Source organism: Myotis myotis, unplaced genomic scaffold (genome assembly GCF_014108235.1).
Source record: "Myotis myotis isolate mMyoMyo1 unplaced genomic scaffold, mMyoMyo1.p scaffold_m19_p_5, whole genome shotgun sequence".
NCBI lineage: Eukaryota > Metazoa > Chordata > Mammalia > Chiroptera > Vespertilionidae > Myotis > Myotis myotis.
Window position 1 is genome coordinate 104476913 of NW_023416357.1, and position 17511 is coordinate 104494423.

At 58.5% G+C, this 17511-nt stretch overlaps 2 protein-coding genes across 4 annotated transcripts; both read right to left on the bottom strand.

Moving 5' to 3' along the window:
• Positions 1-15: 15 nt before the first annotated feature.
• PRSS8 (serine protease 8) lies at positions 16-3978 on the bottom strand. 3 transcript variants are annotated; one of them, XM_036308319.1, is made up of 6 exons: positions 3625-3978; positions 3404-3427; positions 1903-2065; positions 1341-1612; positions 1090-1256; positions 16-976 (listed from the first exon to the last, which is right to left on the bottom strand). In XM_036308319.1, the coding sequence occupies exons 1-6, from the start codon at positions 3707-3709 to the stop codon at positions 671-673; spliced, it is 1017 nt and encodes a 338-aa protein (XP_036164212.1). In that variant the 5' UTR covers positions 3710-3978; the 3' UTR covers positions 16-670. The 3 variants fall into 3 exon arrangements, with proteins under 3 accessions (XP_036164212.1, XP_036164213.1, XP_036164214.1); XM_036308320.1 differs by lacking the exon at positions 3404-3427 and having other exon boundaries at positions 3625-3977; XM_036308321.1 differs by lacking the exons at positions 3404-3427; positions 3625-3978 and adding an exon at positions 2228-3360.
• A 2384-nt stretch (positions 3979-6362) lies between these two features.
• On the bottom strand, positions 6363-16297 carry PRSS36 (serine protease 36). Its single transcript, XM_036311077.1, has 14 exons — positions 16198-16297; positions 15881-15916; positions 15646-15681; positions 15250-15412; positions 14653-14933; positions 12072-12238; positions 9810-10059; positions 9575-9704; positions 8977-9233; positions 8737-8900; positions 8090-8327; positions 7842-7983; positions 7484-7562; positions 6363-6833 (listed from the first exon to the last, which is right to left on the bottom strand). Exons 1-14 carry the CDS (start codon positions 16232-16234, stop codon positions 6552-6554), a joined length of 2262 nt encoding a protein of 753 aa, XP_036166970.1. The 5' UTR covers positions 16235-16297; the 3' UTR covers positions 6363-6551.
• Positions 16298-17511: the final 1214 nt, after the last annotated feature.

Below are 17511 nucleotides of genomic sequence, written 5' to 3' on the forward strand. Positions count from 1 at the left end.
CACACACACAGCCAGTTATGCTCAAAACATTTTATTCCTTCTTGTTCCTTCTACCCTCTGCCAGATCCAAGCTCGAGCCCAGTTCCGGTGGGGGCTCAGTCCTCCGGAGTCCAGAAATCAGGGCGCAGTGGGGGCTTGGCAGCCAATGGGGCAAGATTGGGGCCTTTTTTGTCCTTGGAAACATGCTGCTCAGAGGCAGCTCCAACCCAGAAGACAACAGGAGGGCAAAGTGATGGGGCTCATCAGGCAGAGCGTGTCGGGCACGGGATCCAGCCCGTCAGCAGCAGTCAGGTGGGCAGCTGCCCAGTCCTCCAGAAACATAAGAGCCAGGGCCCATTTCCTAAGGCTCCTTGGGAGCTCCATAGGAGCCCAACCAATAGGCTTGTGGACAGCTGGTGGCCAGAGGTTCTAGCCAGTAGCACAGGCAGTAAAACTGGCTCTGGGTTAAAGTCCCAAAGAATAAACCCAGGAGTGGGGGCTCAAAGGCCATGATGGTCCCTGAGCTCCTACAGGGTCCTGGGAGGAAGGAGTGACTAGAGCCTCAGGCCCACACAGTGTCAAGGAGGGGCCAGGTCCATTCCTGGGAACAGGCGTCCGTCCTTGTGTACAATAGGGCAGTTCTGGAAACAGGGTCAACCCCCGGGTGAGTAGCTCAGTGCTCCCACCATGGCTAGAGGAGGCCCAGGATCAGGGCTAGTGATAGCAAAAGGGTGAGCCCCAACAAACCCCGGCCTGGAGCAGAGCTGAAGGCCACGTGGCTTCTGCAGAGGTGGATGTCTGGCTGGGACTCCTGGAGCGGGGTGACCACCTGAGGCTGGAGCTCCGCTACATGGTGGTGAATCCAGGAGGCATAGCTGGAGGTCAGCGTGTACACGCCAGGCCTGTTGGGGGCCCCACAGGCATCACCCCAGCTCACAATGCCTGCCAGGTACCAGAGGCCCCCAGCAGGGCAGGAGAGTGGGCCCCCAGAATCACCCTGAGGAGAAAAGCCATACAACAGCTGTCAGGACCAGGCCCCAGGCCTCGAGTCACCCATGCCAGCCCTCATTTCCCCAGATTCATTTGTCCCACTGGACCCCTTGCATTTACCTGGCAGGCATCCTTGCCCCCCTCTACATAGCCAGCACACACCATGTCCTGCTGGATAGAGTGGGGCTCATTAGGCTTGGCATTGAGGTTGTACAAGCAGTTACATGTCTCCCGACTGATCAGTGGCACCTCAAGTTGCTGTAGTATCCTGGGGGCCTGGAGGCTCACTGTGGGGGCAAAAGATGCTTAGCCAGGGCCTCCGACCCTGAGTCAGGCTCCCTCCTGCCTCTAGACATCAGTGCCCACCTCACCTGAGGGGGCCACGTGGCCCCATCCAGTGACAGTGCATTGGAGGCCATTGGGGAAGGAGGCGTTGGCTGCAGGGAGGCAGATGGGCCGGATGTAGCGGGAGAAGGTGATGGGGCTGCTGAGACGGAGGAGTGCGATGTCCCCCTGGGAGCCCTCATGGCGGTAGCTGGGGTGGGAAATGACCTTTTCCACGGTGCGAACCTCGGCCGCAGGGGTGTAGGAGTCCAGCTGGTGGGCCCCTAGCTTTACTTCGTAGTCATCCTTGTGGTGCTCCCTGCAAACAGGGAGGACAAAGGCTGGGACCCAGGAGACCTGGCTCCTTGATCCCTGTGGCATCCAACCCCAGATTCTGATCCCAGCAAAGGACTTTTTGCATCCCAAACTGTGCCCTAGTTTTATCCTGTGACTTGTGACCTCTGACCTTCATTCCTGACTTATCTTTCAGATTTCATTGATAACCCTAGACCCAATCCAAGAACCCCAACCTCTTATCTAAACTGATCCCTGAACTTTGACCTCCAGGCTACCTTAGGCATCCCCACCTTGCCCCAACCCAGTTGGTACCTTGGAAAGCAGTGGGCAGCCGACAGTACCCACTGCTCAGACACGAGAGAACCGCCACACACGTGAATGCCATCAAAGAGGATGCTGACCTGCCAGGGCCACTGGCCAGGGGTTGCACTGTTACCACCTGTGATGCGTGCTTGGGAGGCCACACCGCAAGAGGCTGCCCAGGGAGGGAGGAAGGGGAGGGGGTCAGGCCCTTCTGGGTCCCCCATACCTTGTTCTTAGCCCTGCCACTCCCAATGAAGCCCAGGAGATCTGGTTTGGAGCCTGGGAAGTGAGTTCACAGAAGCCGGCCACCCTTTTGTCCCCACTCACTGCTTACCAGGCACGGTCAGTTTTGCCACCTTGACCCATTCCCTCATTCAGGTCTCTTACAGCTTGCTTGCTTCCTTCCTTCCTTCCTTCCTGGACTTTGCCTCCTATCCAGTCCAGCCCTTATAAGTCTGAAGACCTTTATAAACGGAAATCTGGCCAGGTGACACCCCCTTAAATCCTTCCCTGGTTTCACACTGCCCTTAAGATATATCTCAGACCTCCCAAGACAGTGCCATCCACCTGGACACTTCCTGTCATAGACTTGGAAGCACTTATTCACCTATGGAACTTCGCTCTTCTAGGTCACTACCTAGAATTCCTTTCCTCAGCCCTACTTTGCTCGGCAAATTTCCATTTGCCTATGGCAGCCCCTCCTTGGCCTGCCCTGACCTGCTGCCTGAGTCAGGCAGTGCACAGAGCTCCCGGGCTGTGCTTCCCTGATACTGCCCCGTCACTGCACAGCCCGGCACTCCCCGCGGCCCAGTGACCGCGCGGGGCTGGGCACAAAGATGGAGCTGTGGATGCGGCTACTGAACAAAGGAACAGAACAACTGGCTCCCACCGCCTGAAGGCCACCCTGCCCTCACTGAGGCCAGCAGTTTGGAACAAGACCCAACTGCCCTTCACAAAGTCACCTTCCCAGGAGCAGAGAAAACTGCCCAGCCAGGCTCCTCCTCTCGTAATAATGACAATAGCTGCTACTTAGGAACTTTAAACAACGTGAGGCCCGAAGGGGCTTTCACTTCCTTTATCTTCAGTCCTGCTCATGCAGCCCCAGGAGATAAACTCCATCAGCTTCATCTCAGAGGTGAGCAGTGCGCCAAGCACACAGCAGTAAGTGGGGAAGCCGGGACTCAGAGTCTGGTGACCTGCTTTTGAAGGAAGGAGACCTTTGGCTTGTTTCCCTCAAAACAACTCCAGCTCTGACAGGCCGTGCCACTCACTGGCTGTGCGCCTTCCGGCACATCACTTCTCCGCACTTCGGTTTCTGTATCTGTAGAACTCGGGCTACCATCCCCGTCTCACAGAGCTATTGCGGGACTTAAGACATTACGGTGCGTGAGACAGCCTGGCAGAGAGGTCAGGCACTCATAAACACGCCATGGGAATCTGAGTCTGTGCCCTCTTCTTCCTCTCCCCCTCCCCCTCCCCCCACTCCACCCCCACCCCCGACAAGCCTCACCTTCGGGCCCGGCCCCCTCGGCTCCTGGAAGGCAAGAAAACGAGGGAGGGGTGAGCGGAAAGGCCCGGGTTCCCAGACTTCTGAGCACCTGCCACTTGTCAGGAGAGCTGCCCATCCCCCCAGGAAGTCCAAGCGGAGGGAAGAGAGAAGCCAAGAGCTAGGGCGCGGGGTCTCTTGAGCCAGGATAACCCCTCCCCATGCCCTCTGCCCGTTCAACTCACCCAGCCCGGACCGGAATAATCCAAGCAAAAGCAGAATGGCAGCGGCCTCCAGCCGCCTAGGCCCCAGGCCTGCCCTCTGGGCCATGACCCGGGGTGAGGGCCCCTGGGGAGCCACCAGACACCCAAGGGAAGGGACCTAGGGCTGGATTCGAAGGCAAGATTCAGGCGTCGGGCCCAAAGGGAAGGAAGGGCTGCTGGAATCCGCGCGGGGAAGGTCGGAGCAGGTGTCCCAGGCTGGCTCCAAGGGCAGGGCGCGGACACCGAGGAGACGACGGCAATCCAGCCCTCAGAGAGGACACGTCTCCAGCACTGCCTGGCTGCGCAGAAAGCCGCAGGTGGCAGCTCCTGGGAGAAAAGCGCCTACCTGCCCGCCCCTCCCCTGGCCCCGCCCTCCCGGCTCGGCTCTGCCCGCTTCCCGCCGCTGACGTCCCTATCGCCCAGACTCCCAGGTGAGTGTGTGCCTGCGCGGAAGCGTGCGCGCTTGGGGCGGCGGATCCCCCGGAGAGCAGCCCCAGGCAGGGATGGAAACTGGAATGTCCAATGGCCCAGCTCCCTGGAGGGCCACAGTGCTGTTGGCCCAGGTCTGTCAGGTCTCCCGAACCAGTTATGCCTCCCGGGGCTTGGCTCAGCCTTGTTGTCCGGGGGCCAGAGGCGCTCCTACCCTCTTCCCTTCTTAGGCCCCGTCTCTGAGCCTAAGAACCTGGGTTTGCCACAGGCTAGGGCCGGTCCAGGCCCTTCTGTCAAGCCGGCAGCCTCATCTGTGTGCGGTGAGCGTGTCTGGCTGTGCCAATCATCTCACAAATATTTACTGAGTGCCTACTCTGTTCCAGGCACAGGAGACAAAACAGACACCGTCCCTGCCTTCCCTGAACTCACTCTGAAGTAGGGATGACAGAGGACACAAATCATCACAAGGAATTATAGAATAATTTAAAACTAGCAACCGTGGCACAGAAGGGAGAATGGGGGATCCGGGAGCCGTTTCCAGGAGCTTGACATTGGCTGGCATCAAGAAGGGCTCCTCAAGGAAGTGCCTTCAGAACTGAGACCCAGAGAGGTTAGGGAAGAGTGTTCACAAGGCAAAGGTGGGGCAGAGTGGCTCAGGTGAAGCATCTGCAGGCGGAGGGCGCAGGAGCTACAGGCTCAGGCAAAGAAGACCCCGTGACTGGTCAGGTGACTGGTCAGGGGGTGGGCACTTCCTCTGTGAGTGCAGGAGTCTGGGCGATTGGCTTCAAAGTTCAGAGAAACAGGGCCCCACTTCCCCACCTGCCTTCCATAGGCTAGGTGTCTGGACCTGTAAGCCAAGGCTTCAGGCCCTTGAGGGCAGGGAATTCCTGGAGTGATGAGAGGACCTAGGCCGACTGAAGGGTCTAAGCTGGGGAGGGGCAAGACATTAGGCATTGTGGGTGTATTTGGGTAGATATTAAATGAGGTATATTAAATGTTTGTGGGGATCTCTAGCTGGTCTGGCTCAGTGGATAGAGTGTCAGCCTGCGGACTGAAGGGTCCTAGGTTTGTTTCCTGTCAAGGGCACATGCCTGGGTTGCGGGCTCAATCCTCAGTGTGGGGCGTGCAGGAAGCAGCTCATCAATGATTCTCTCTCATCATTGATATTTCTATCTCCCTCTTCCTTCCTCTCTGAAATCAATAAAAAAATATATTTTAAAAAATGTTTGTGGGGAATGGCATATGGGTGACTGACTGAGTATGGGGAGCGAGTGGGGCTGTACATCCCTATGGAGATTCAAGGGAATATTCTATCTGGGACCTGGCAGCTAAAGATCAGCCTGGCCTTTGGACCTCTGCCCATCTCCTCAGACCCCCAAGGAGAACCTCCAGCTGCCCTTTAAGTGTCCCCTCCCCCATCCTCTACCTACTCAACCAGAGATTTGACTCCAGCCCCAGAGGTGACCCCTCTGCTACCTTCATCCTCTGGTTTCCACCGCAAGTACGTCCCTTCCCCAGGTCCCCATTTGCTTTTTTTCTGTGCTCAAACTTCACCTCTATGGCCCTTTCCTGATCCCCAGCCAGGGGTGTCCATGTGTGTCCCCACTATATAGGGAGCACTTCGAGGGTTTTCCCTCAGGCCCTAGCTGTGCCATGACTTAGCAGTTAGCAGGGAACGTGCCTGCATTAATGCAGGGAGGTGAACCAAGAAGTGGTGGGTGAGGTGGAGGGATGTATATACAAGGATGGTGATGGGCCTCAAACCCCGAGAGCACTGGGCCGGATGTGACAGCGTGGACCCTTGAAGGGCATGGGGGTCCTGGGGACACTGGAGGCGTCTATTTGGGGAGATCATTCATCAGGGTGTGTAGATGGGGGTGGCTCTCTGTGGGTATAGGATATTGTAGACAGACCCTGGACTCCCAGACTCATGGACCCTTCCTTCTGTGACCCTCACCCTGAGTCCTTCTTACTCTGGGGGGAGGGGCAACAGGGTCAGAGCTAGGGCTGAGGTGTCCAGCAGGTGTTGGGGATGCTGATTCCTTTGGGGAGGTGACACACACCCAGCTGGCCGCCCAACCTCCCCCACCCTGGGGCAGGAATGAGGGACAGCTGCCACGTTATCAGGGACACATTTCCTGGGAGCCCAAGGCCTGACTCACGGAAGCTCAAGAGGGAGGGGCCCTTTGGCTTCCCTCTAGCCCCCCACCTGCCCTCAGCAATGCCACAGGGCCACGTGTCTTTGTTTACACCTTTATTGCCGGCTCATGCCGTCCCCAAGGATTCCAGGGCACAAAATATCCCGGCACTGAGGCCCAATTATCTGAAGCCATTGCAGTCTAGGTGGGTGGGGAGCTCTGGATGTTCTGGTAAAGGGACTGAAAGCCGGTTAAGTCACATTCCAACCCCACTGGGAAGGAAGTAGAGGGCTGGAGGGGGTGGGGAAGGAGGAGGGGAGGTGGTCTGGGGAGCCAGACCCCTCAGCCCTGAATCAGGGGGGTCAGTAGTAGCAGCAGGAACAGAGCAGCAGGAGGGGAGCCTGAGGCCCCAGCCATGTCCAGAGGACAGAGGTAGCTGCCTTCAGGGGGCCAGTAGGGGGAGCCACTGGGGGGCAAGAAATGAGCCTCTCCCACTATCTGGGAGATCCAGGCCTCTTCAGGGCCAATGGTGGCAAACAGCTCCCGGCTCCCTCTAACAGCCATGCCCACAAGGACCCAGGAGCCTCCCTCACTCTGGCACAGGAGCGGAGGTGCGGAGGTCACCTGCGGAGTAAAAGCCAAGGCCAAAGGGTCTCTTCCCCTTCCTCCAGGTCCCCTGCACCTTCTCCGAGGGCCCAGCCCAAAGCTCTGCTTGTCTCCATCCTTAGGCAGCCAGAGCCCTGGTCGCTCTCCAAGGTCCAACCAGGAAACACTACTTCTACCCATTTCAGGCCCAGCTCCCAAGAGTTTTAACCCTGCTCTCTCCCCAGGGTCTAGCTGCCCAGCCCTGCCTGACCCCTCCCTGGACCAGGACACCCAGGCCCCTGTACCTCACACCTGTCTTCCTGCCCCTCTGCATACAGGACACAGAGAGTCCCGGGGGGCAGAATACCCTCATGGAGGCAGTGACAGAGTCGTGGTGTCAAGATGGAGACAGCAGCAGCCACAGGGACTAGAGAGGAAAGAAGGTTGTCCCCGGGATGCTGGCCTCTAGTCACTTCTCACCCCCGGGACCCAGGGCTCTCACCTCGGTCCTGGGGGTCCTTCCAGCCCAGCACCCAGCAGCTGCTTCCCAGGGGGACACCCCCTGTGTGAAGGCAGATAGACAAGGCTGAAGGGGAGGGCTCCACCCGGGAGCTCAGCTCTAGGAGGGCCAGAGGGGGCCGAAGTCCCAGGTGCCGGGGCAGGCGGATGCTGATGACCGACCGGGACACCTGGTGGCCCTGTGGGAGGGGGCTGGCCCCGGTCCGGCCCAGGTACACTTCAATGTAAGGCACTGTTGTAGAGCCTGGCCTGTTGGAACAAGGCCCATGGTTACCTCCTGCCCGCCCTCCACCTGCATCCCCCTCCTGGTAAAGTCTTTCCCAGCCCAGGGGAAAGGGTGGAATGAATCTCCGTAGTTATTCCACTAACTCCTTTATTATTGCTCCTCCTAAATCTCTCTCCTGTCTCAAAACCCTTCACAGAAGCTGCCCTGTGCTCTAAGAGCCCTCAAGGGGGACTACCCCACAACTGCAAGAATCTTTGGCCCTCGCCCAATTTCCCCATCGCCCAGGAGTGGGTGAGACCCACCTGAGGACACAGTGAGTGGCTGCCAGGACCCAGCCGGGGGCCACGAGGATCCCCGCGCAGACGCGACCGCCAGCCACATGCACCTCTGCCAGCCAGGGCCACAGGAGCCCGGCCGGGGCCGGCTCTCGCCGCAGGCCACAGGCTAGGGAGAGGAGGTGACGCCTCAGCGGAGGTCTCACAGCTGACCCCTGAAGCCTCTGCCATGGATCTAAGCACCCCCAAGCCCCAAGCCCCAAAGGCCTCCTCACCACCATGTTCTGTGTGGGGGGGACAAGTGTGCGTCTCAGTCTCCTCCCCCTCGGGGCCCCAGTCCCAGGTCAGCTGGTCCTCGAGGTAGGCCCCCCGAGTCACATGGCTGATCCATGGGCCGTGGGTCTGAAGAGGGTAGAAGGCTCTGGGGCGCAGGCAGCCACTGGAGGAGTCTCTGATTCCAGCCAGGAACCAGGTCCCCTCCTCCCGGCACAAAAGGCTCCAACCGGAGTCGTTCTGCAGCAAGAGAGTGTGCGTTACCAACCGCTGCGTGCGCGCGCGTGGGTGTGTGCGTGTGCGTGTACGAGAGAGCTGATGAGAGGGTATCAAAGGGCTTTCCTCCAGGCCAGGCTCCGTAATAATCTGTAGTCAGTCGTACTTAGGATTCCTTTAGATCCAGGGGTAGCGAGAAAGCCCGACGGAGCCCAGAGCTCGCCTCAGGACTCTCCCCAAGCGCCCCCAGGGCCAGGCTCCGCCCCCAGCGCGGCTGGCTCCGCCCCCAGCGCGGCTGGCCCCGCCTTACCCGGTCCCCGGGGAGCGCTCCGCCTCTTTCCCAGTCTTTCTCAGGCTCCGCCCCTCACCTCCGCCCCGCCCCCCGCCTCTCCGAGTCCCAATCAGACACGCAGGCCCCGCCCCCGCCGCTAACCCAACAGCGGCCGGCCTCCTCCTCCTCCTGGTAGGCGGGGCAGAGCGCATGCGGCGGGTCTCCCGGCGGCGGCACTGTCGCCCCCTGGCGGCCGTACAAGCAGTGACACCACCAGCCGCCCAACAGCTCCGCCTCAAGCAGCACATTCGGGCCGGGCGCGGGCCCTGGGAGAGAAAAAGGAAGGAGTCCGCGCGCGGGGCAGCAGGGCCTGGCGCCCCCGCACCATGCGCCCCTGCTCACCGCCGCGGCCCCAGCGAGCCAGGCGGCAGCGGCTCCCGGGCAGGAAATAGTGTTCTGGGCGAGGCAGGCACACCGGCCGCGGGGCGGCGCTCAGGTTCACGGGCGCGCGCAGCTGCAGCAGCGCCAGGTCCGCCGCGTCGTCCCGGGAAGCGTTCCGGTGCGGTACGAGGCGCGCCACCTGCTCCGCGTGCGGCCGCGAGGGCAGCAGCACGCGCCAGCTGTGCAGGTCGCGGGGCGGGCGGTCCGAGCTGCTGGGGCTGCGGGATGGGGAGACTGGGGACGTGGGCTGGATTCCGCACACGGGGCGCGAAGCCTCTCACCCCTGACCTGGCTCCATGGCTAGGATTTTGTATCCCCCGCCTGAACACTGTGCACTCGGACTCCACATCCCGGATGGAACTTATACTAACCCCTCCACTCGCTCCCGATAGACCAGGACCCCACTTTGTGAGTTGGATCCTCCACCTCCCAAGGAGAAGCCCCTCCCGCACTGCAGACTGAGGCTTCCCCCAGCCCCCACTCAGGACAGGTGCTAGGTATGTCTCAGGCCGGTGCGGGGAGGGGCGGGATTCTGGCTGAGACGCGGGTTTTCACTCACTCCAGAAAGCAGCTGGCAGGTGCCAAGACCCAGCTTTCCGACACCAGCGCCCCATGGCAGGGTCTGTATCCCGGCACCATCACCTGAGCCTCCCAGGGCCAGGCCCCTGGCCGCGGGGCCTTCCCACACTCTGCGGGTGGGAGGCCTGGGTCAGCGGGCCTCTGGACCCCCAGCACTTCCCGCCCAACTCAAATCTCCCCTGTTCAGTGGACATCCAGGGGTCCTACCCCCTCACCTGGCAGGGCGATGGTGCAGTTCTCATCCATGGGCTCCTGGGGGCCGGATGGGGGCCCCCGGGACTGCGGGGGAAAGGCAGGCCCAGGCTCTGGGCCCATCACCTTTTCCCGGATCCATGCCTCGTAGGGAGCCACCGCAGTGAAGACTCCAGGGCGGTTCCTTCGTGCACAGCCAAAGCCAAAGCTGGTGATTCCCGCCAGGAACCACCGCCCTTGTTCCTCACAGACCAGGGGTCCCCCGGAGTCTCCCTGATGATAGATAGATGACTCCGCGTCAGGGGATCGGCCCAGGGACCCACCAGTGTATACTGGGCCACCTTCCAAAGGTTCTACACCTCTTCTTGTTGGACCAGCAAACAGCCACCTTCTCCTAGGAGACTGGGGCTAGGTGGTGTCTTGGCTGCGTGAGCTCCTGTATTCCCTACGACTCTAAGCGGCAGAAAGGCTGATGAGGAACGGCCAAGCCAAGAGCGCCAAACGAATGCACTAAAGGCCATGCCAGGGATACCTTCAGGGAGACACTCAGAGCCAAATGATTTGTGTTCAATGAATAGTTCAAATAAATGCTGTTTTGGGTTTCTAAGATCACCCAGTTGTTAAAGCGAATCAGAGGTGCCAGCGTTTAGGAGGCTGTTAAAAATAGAAATCTAAAAGCAGCAGGAAGACAGGAGGAAGGACTACAATGAACAGACACTACAGGGGTTGTGGGCATTTTGTGCTTAGAGGAATTGTCCCTAAAACATCTCTATAGTCCATGACAGGTATCTCTGTGACCTGAACAGGGTCACCAAGAAGGCTCAGAATCCTCTACAACTGTGCTGTCCAGCATGGTAGACACTAAATAAAATTAAACTCGGCCAGTATGGCTCAGTGGTTGAGTGTTGACCTGTGAGCCAGGAGGTCAGGGTTCAATTCCAAGTCAGGGCACAGGCCTGGGTTGCAGGCTCGATCCCCAGTGAGGGGTGTGCAGGAGGCAGCCAATCAATTATTCCTTCTCATCATTGATGTTTCTATCCCTCCCTCTCCCTTCCTCTCTGAAATCAATAAAAATATATTAAAAAATAAAATTAAAGGTTTAATTCCTCAGTTACACTCATCATATTTCAGATGTTTTTCAAATGTTCAGTGGACAATGTGGCTAGTGACCACTACCCTGGACAGTGCAAATACAGAATATTTCCATCACCATAGGAAGCTCTGTTGGACAGCGCTGGTCCAGAGGGATTTGAATTGTTTGCAATCCTGCTCAAGAAGGCGGAGGATCATGCCCATAGGTCACAGAGCTTCATCATTGGGAGGAACCCTGAAGACCATCTAGCTTGAATCCCCATTGCCACCACCCAGGCTGAGTACCCTAAAAACGTGTGTGATTTGAGAAAGGTCTGTGGGGAGAATAGTTATCACATTACTATATTTTGGCCTTCAGAAGGTGATCTGAAAAATTCCCTTCTGGGACGGATTAATTCATTTTTAAAGCTAACTATTGATTGAGTATATGCTAAAAGGTGCCATGCTCTGTTCTACATCCTCACCTCAGGAATGGCCCCGTCAAGCACCCAGTGAGAGCTGGGAAGTGGGATTATAATAATGTTAGTAGCTGATACTTATTGAGCTCTTATTAAGGACCACATACTGTTCTAAGTGCTCTTACTTGTACAAATTAATGTAATCATCCTAACCGCACTATGAGGTAGGAAACACTATCATCTCTGTCTTCCAGATAAGAAAGTCTGGACGTGAGGTTAAATAACTTGGTCAAGGTGCCCGATGGGTGTGTCTCAGTGGTTGAGCGTCAACCTATGAACCAGGAGGTCACGGTTCCATTCCTGTGTCAGGGCACATGCCTGCGTTTCAGGTTGGGTCCCCAGTGGAGGGGTGTGCAGGAGGCAGCCGATCAATGATTCTCTCTTATCATTGATGTTTCTCTCTCCCTCTCCCTTCTTCTCTGAAATCAATAAAAAGATATTTAAATAACTTGGCCAAAGTTACACAGCTAATATGTGGTGGTTCCCTGCTTCAAGCCAGGCAGACTCACTCCAGAGTCTGGCACGTAACCACTGCACGTACTGCCATAAACAACAGTGCCCCCCGTTGAGCCCCAAGTTCTGTCTAGTTATAATGTTCACATCAATCCCACCTATTGGCATCTTGCCCTCTTTTTGCAGGTAAGGCTCAGAGATATGAGAGAGATGGCACTTGTCTGCTTCTCACACTGCTTCCTAGTGGTTACTTGTCAGGCAGATGCAGGGACCTGCCCTCACCTGGCAGGTGTCCTTGCGGCCCTCTGGGTAGCCAGCACACAGCATGCCTGGCAAGAGCTGGAGAGTGAGGTTGAAGGGGCCAGGCCTGCTGTAGAGACACTGACAGGCAGCTTCTCCCAGCAGCTTTAGCTCCACTTCTTGCAGCACCCAGGGGAGAGGCAGGGGGTCTGCGGGCAGAACGAGAGAGCAAATGCTGTGAGGCAGGTGTGGAATCCCCTGCTCCCCAGGGCTCAACTCTGTCCCGCCCCCCTCCCCCAGCTGCCTCCTGGACCTCTCTATCAGATGCTCAGTATTTCAGCCCACCACATCCAAAACCAGTCATCGTCTCCTGCTCCTCTCCATCCTTCTTCCTAAATCCTCACCTCCAGAGTGACCCCATCACCCGGCGAGAGCTGCCATGGATGGTTTCATACTGCACAAAGGTGCCCAGCCAACAGAGGATGGATGTGAGGGCTAAAACCGCGAAGCTCTGGGCCCTGACATGGGCTGTGTCAGTCCTGAGGACGTACCCTTTTCAACAAAGATGCCATATACACTAGATGCGGTCCTGTACCAAGTTGCCAAGCACAGAATTAGGGTGCCATCCCTGACCCTGTCTCAACTTCCCCTTCTCAGTAAGTTCTCAAGTCCAGAAAACCCATCATTTGTGACCTCTGGGCATTTTTACTGCCACTTCCCCAGTTCAGGAGGCATAAGCTTGGGCCTGGCTGATTGGCCTGGTCTCCTCGCTGACCTGTTTCCCGACCGCTCTTCACTTGTTGCTGCCAGAGAAATGTTTCTAGAGTTCCGCTCCGATCTTACCAAGGACAGCCAATGGCCCCCACTGTGTAACCCTGAGGGCTCCGTCCTTTCCGCAGGGGAACCCGCTTTCGGTGGGTTCCAGGATCCAGCAAAAGTGGGTGAGGGTGTGGACCGAGCTCCTTCCCTCCCCACCTAGCATCCCAGGCCATGAGCTGATGGCTGAGCTGTACTTAAGGGTCAGCCAGTGCTGGAAGCCGGTCCATCCTTGCTGCTTGGCACAGTCGCTGCAGGATAGAAACATCTGCACAGCATATGTTTCAAGGGACCTGGCGTATATAGCATACTGTTCTTAATATGTTTGCTCCCCTTAGCGCTGTGTGTTTTAACCAAGGTCACCTCTCCGAGAAAGGTTGTTTCCCCAGGTAGGGATTTTTCCCTGAAGTCAGGGAGGGGATGAAACGCCTTAACTAAGTGCCAGGCGGGTAGTTAATCACTTTAACTACAAACAATCATGCTTAAGCTACATAATCTTTACTCCCTGGAATGGAGATAAGAAACGCCCTAACCTTTGTAATAGAAATTGACAGGATTAAAATCAACTGGTATGAATACGGATGTAACAAGACAATAAGCAGCAGAACCTCTCTGGAGATCCAGACCAGAACTTGGCTGGAGATCCTGGCTGGAGATCCTGGCTAGGCTGCTGATCAACTGAACACTGTCTCCTTGTCCTTCCTTCTTCGCCGACTCCGTCTACACCTTTGGGGACCCCTGGACCCGCTGGGGTTGGACCCCGGCAAGCCAGGGAAGTTTAGGGATTGTCCTGGGGATCCCTGGAGCTGGAGGGGTGCTCTGGCCCCTCAGTCTGACCTTAAGACCTTCATGGCCCAGCCCCACCGCTTTAAAAAAAAATTTTTTTTTAATTTATTTCAGAGAGGAAAGTAGTGGGAGAGAATCACTGATCAGCTGCCTCCTGCACGCCCCCTACTGGGGATCAAGCCCGAAATCTGGGTATGTGCCCTGACCTACATTTGAACCATGACCTCCTGGTTCATAGGTCGGCTCAGCCACTGAGCCGGGCCATCCAGGTCAGCCCCACCAGCTTTTGCAGCCTCTGCCTCCTCTGCCCACTGCACTCCAGCCTGGCAGCCTGGCCCTTCTCCATCTACGATGCCTCACCTGGATTTCCAGCACGGCCTCCATATCACCCCACGTTCCTGTGATGCCAGCTGATGCCCTGACTGCACAAAACCTCCCCAGAAATCTCCTGCTCGGGGTGCGCGTTGTCGGGATGGCCGGGTCCACGCACACAGACTTCCTCCTGCTCAGATGGACCCTTCCTGCCACCTCCTGCCCCGATGGGGCCTCTGCAAACAGCGGCCGTGGCAGCTCCTCCCCGCGCCCCGCTCCGGAGGCCTCGGCAGGGCGCAGGCCTGACCACAGATGTGGAATTGTGGTGGGGGCCTAGCTACCACGGAAAGAACTTTCTGGATGAGGATTTACCGTCTAACGTAAGTGTTTGCTCATTTAGCTGAAAAAGCATATGTCTACCCACTTAGTGACTAGAATGTAAAGTGAGGAGGCAGGACTTTTTGCTTATGTTCATTAGCCTATTTCCAGTGCCTAACACAGTGCCAGGCACCAGGAGGTGCTCAAAAATTACCCGTTGCATCAAAGAAAGATGGACTGCCTACCTGTGCCTTGCAACCCCGCCCCGCGGCCCTCCCTCCCGAGGGCCCGCCCCTCCCCACCCACTTCCTAGGCGCTCGATCCACCCACCCGGGAGGCCCAGCGTCTCGGACACGCCCGCGGGGTCCCGCCCGCCAGCCGCCGCGCTCACCCGCCTCCTGCACGCTCCCCCAGCCGGTGGCCCAGCAGGCCGTGCCGTGCGCGAAGCGGTGCGAGGCGCGGGGCAGGCAGACGGGGCGCACGGCGGGGCCCAGCCTGGCGGGCGCGGCCAGGCGCAGCAGGGCCAGGTCGGCGCCCAGCTCCACGTCGCTGTAGTTGTCCGGCACCAGGATGGCCGCCACTGCCCGCACGTGCGCGGCGTCCGGGGGCTCGTCCTGCGAGTGCACGCCCAGCAGCACCGACCACTCGGCCGCGGGCTCCAAGCTCCCGTTCCTGCGCCGAGGCCGAGGCGGGAGGGGTTAGGTCGGCCCCATGGGGGTGGGAAAAGCAGGCACCCGCGCTGGCTGGGGCGATGGAAGCGGAGGGAGACTGCAGGTGGTGGGTTGGGCATGGGGACGACGTAATTCTGACTTGGACAGTTGGCAGCATCAGCACACTCAGAGCCAGGGCACCCGCAGGGCACCTAGCTCCGGGGGGAGGGGGGGAGGGGTGCGTGTGTGGAGGCAGCTAGTCTCCAAATTAGCTGTGCACACGGGCTCAAGCAGTTTGGCTTTTGAAGGAGGGGAGCTGGACAGGGGTGAATACTCACCACACGAAACAGTGAGCGGCGGAGAGGACCCAGGAGGGGGCGATGAGGGAGCCGCCGCAGATGTGCACCCCGCTGTGGTGCAGGCTCACCTGCCACGGCCAGCGGCCCGGCTGCGCGTCGGAGCCCCCCACTATTCTGGCAGAGGACTCAGGGCGACCACAGTCTGCAGCGGGGTACCGCGAGGTCATATCCCGTCCCTGCCCCCCACCCCGGAGGCCCCGGTAGCTTAGGACCAAGTTCCGTTCCTCACCCCACTCCAGGCTGCCGCCCTGAACAGAGAGCAAAGAGGACTGGGCACCTGCAGGTTTCCGGTCCTCTCCACCTCCCTCGTGGCCTAGCCAGCCTCAACCTCCTTTCAGACCCGAGGCCACCCTCCCGCTTCCAGCCCCTGCTCACCCAGATCTCCAGGTTCTTCCTGAGCAGGACTTGCAGCTGGGAGTCAGACGGTAAATAGAGGAAGATACTGGCGATTCCGGCCCCTGACACTGCCCAGGCCTCAGCTTCCTTCTCCACCCCCACCCGCCCGTCCTCTTCCCCAGTTCCCTGCCCTTCAGCACCCCCTGCCCCAGCACCCATGCCCCTCCCATCTTTTTGCCTTTGCACCTGACTTTCCCCAGGTCAGCGGCCTTACCTGGATCCTGGGAAGCTCCTGGGATGGGGCTGATGGCTGGAAAGAGGAAGCAGGGAGAGCTGGAGCCCTCACTCACAGCCTGCCCGCCCCACTCCTGGCTTTACACCTACTCCCTCTCCCACGGCAGCCAGGCCTCCTCGCTCCCTCCTCTCACACAGTTTCTCCCTCTTGCCGCCTCACTCCCTGGGTCCCCAGAGGGCCCCCTCCCCTTCGTCTGACACCAGACTCGCTGGGCAGAGCTCGGGGGTCCTGCTGTCCAGCTCCTCAGATGCTAGGACCCAGGCCCCTGGCAGCCATCCTCTGCCTCCTGCCGTTACCGAGGGTCACGAGTGGGAGAAGCAGGTGCGGGAACATGGCACATTTGAGTCAACTGGAGGCACAGAGCTGGGTGACGGTCTGCTCCCTGCCACAGCTCTGTCACTGTCTAGGCAGCCGGTCGCCCGTGTCTCCTGATGATCTCAGGAGCAGCCCCACCCTCCCTGGCCAGAGCCCATCTCTGGGAATCCGAGAGGATCTGGGGTTGAAGGGGGAAGTAGGGAGCTTGAAGGCCCAGCCCTGTCCCATCTCACATCTCTGGAGGCCCAGGGCGGGGGTGGGAGGCAGATGTCCTAGTTACAGGACACCTGTTGGGTGCGGGAGGGAGGAGCGGAGAGCCCTGTGGGCAAAGGCACGGAAGGACAGCCAGGGGCTGGGAGGCCAGTGCTGGTGAGGCAGGGCTACAGGTGAGAACTGGCCTTTGGGACAGGAGAGGTGGCCCCTCATTGGCTTGACTCGCCTGAGACCTCACCTCTGTTTGGGGTGCGGCCACCCTAGTGGCCCGGGCTTTTCTTCTCACACAGCTCTGGTTACTGAAGTTGCGGCCAGGTCCGGGAAGGGAGCCCTCGGGAATCCAATCCCATCCCAACAAAAGGATCACAGATTCCGGCAGGTGGGGCAGGGCACCAGATTCCGGGACGGGGCTGGGCAGGTGGGCAAGGCCGGCAAAAGACGCCACCTTTCTCGGTGTTGGAAGACGTCCTCTCAGGGGTCCTCCCACTTCCTCTGTGTGACCTCGGGAAAGTCACTCAACCCCTCAGCTTATATCGCTACAAGCCCCCTTACACATACGGCGCCCTAGCCAGCGTGGTGCGGCTGGGTGTCCTTCTGTGCACCGAAAGGTTGCCGGTTCGATTCCCAGTAGGGACATGCAGGAGGCAGCCCATCCATGTTTCTCTCTCTCCCTCCCCCTTTCTAACTAAAAATCAATTTTTTAAAATATTTTTTAACATATATTTTATTGATTTTTTACAGAGAGGAAGGGAGAGGGATAGAGAGCTAGAAACATCGATCAGCTGCCTCCTGCACACCTCCTACTGGGGATGTGCCCGCAACCAACGTACATGTCCCTGACCGGAATCGAACCTGGGACCCTTCAGTCCACAGGCCGACGCTCTATCCACTGAGCCAAACCGGTCAGGGCACTAAAAATCAATTTTAAAAAATCTTTAAAAATAAACGCCACAAATATGGAATCTCAAAAAGAAATTGAGGAGAGTTCAATGAAGGAACTATTTACAAAGGTGTAGGCAGGGTTAATGGAAACCAGCAAGGGATTGCTACCCCGCGGCTAGCAACCATGGAGACCCCTGCCT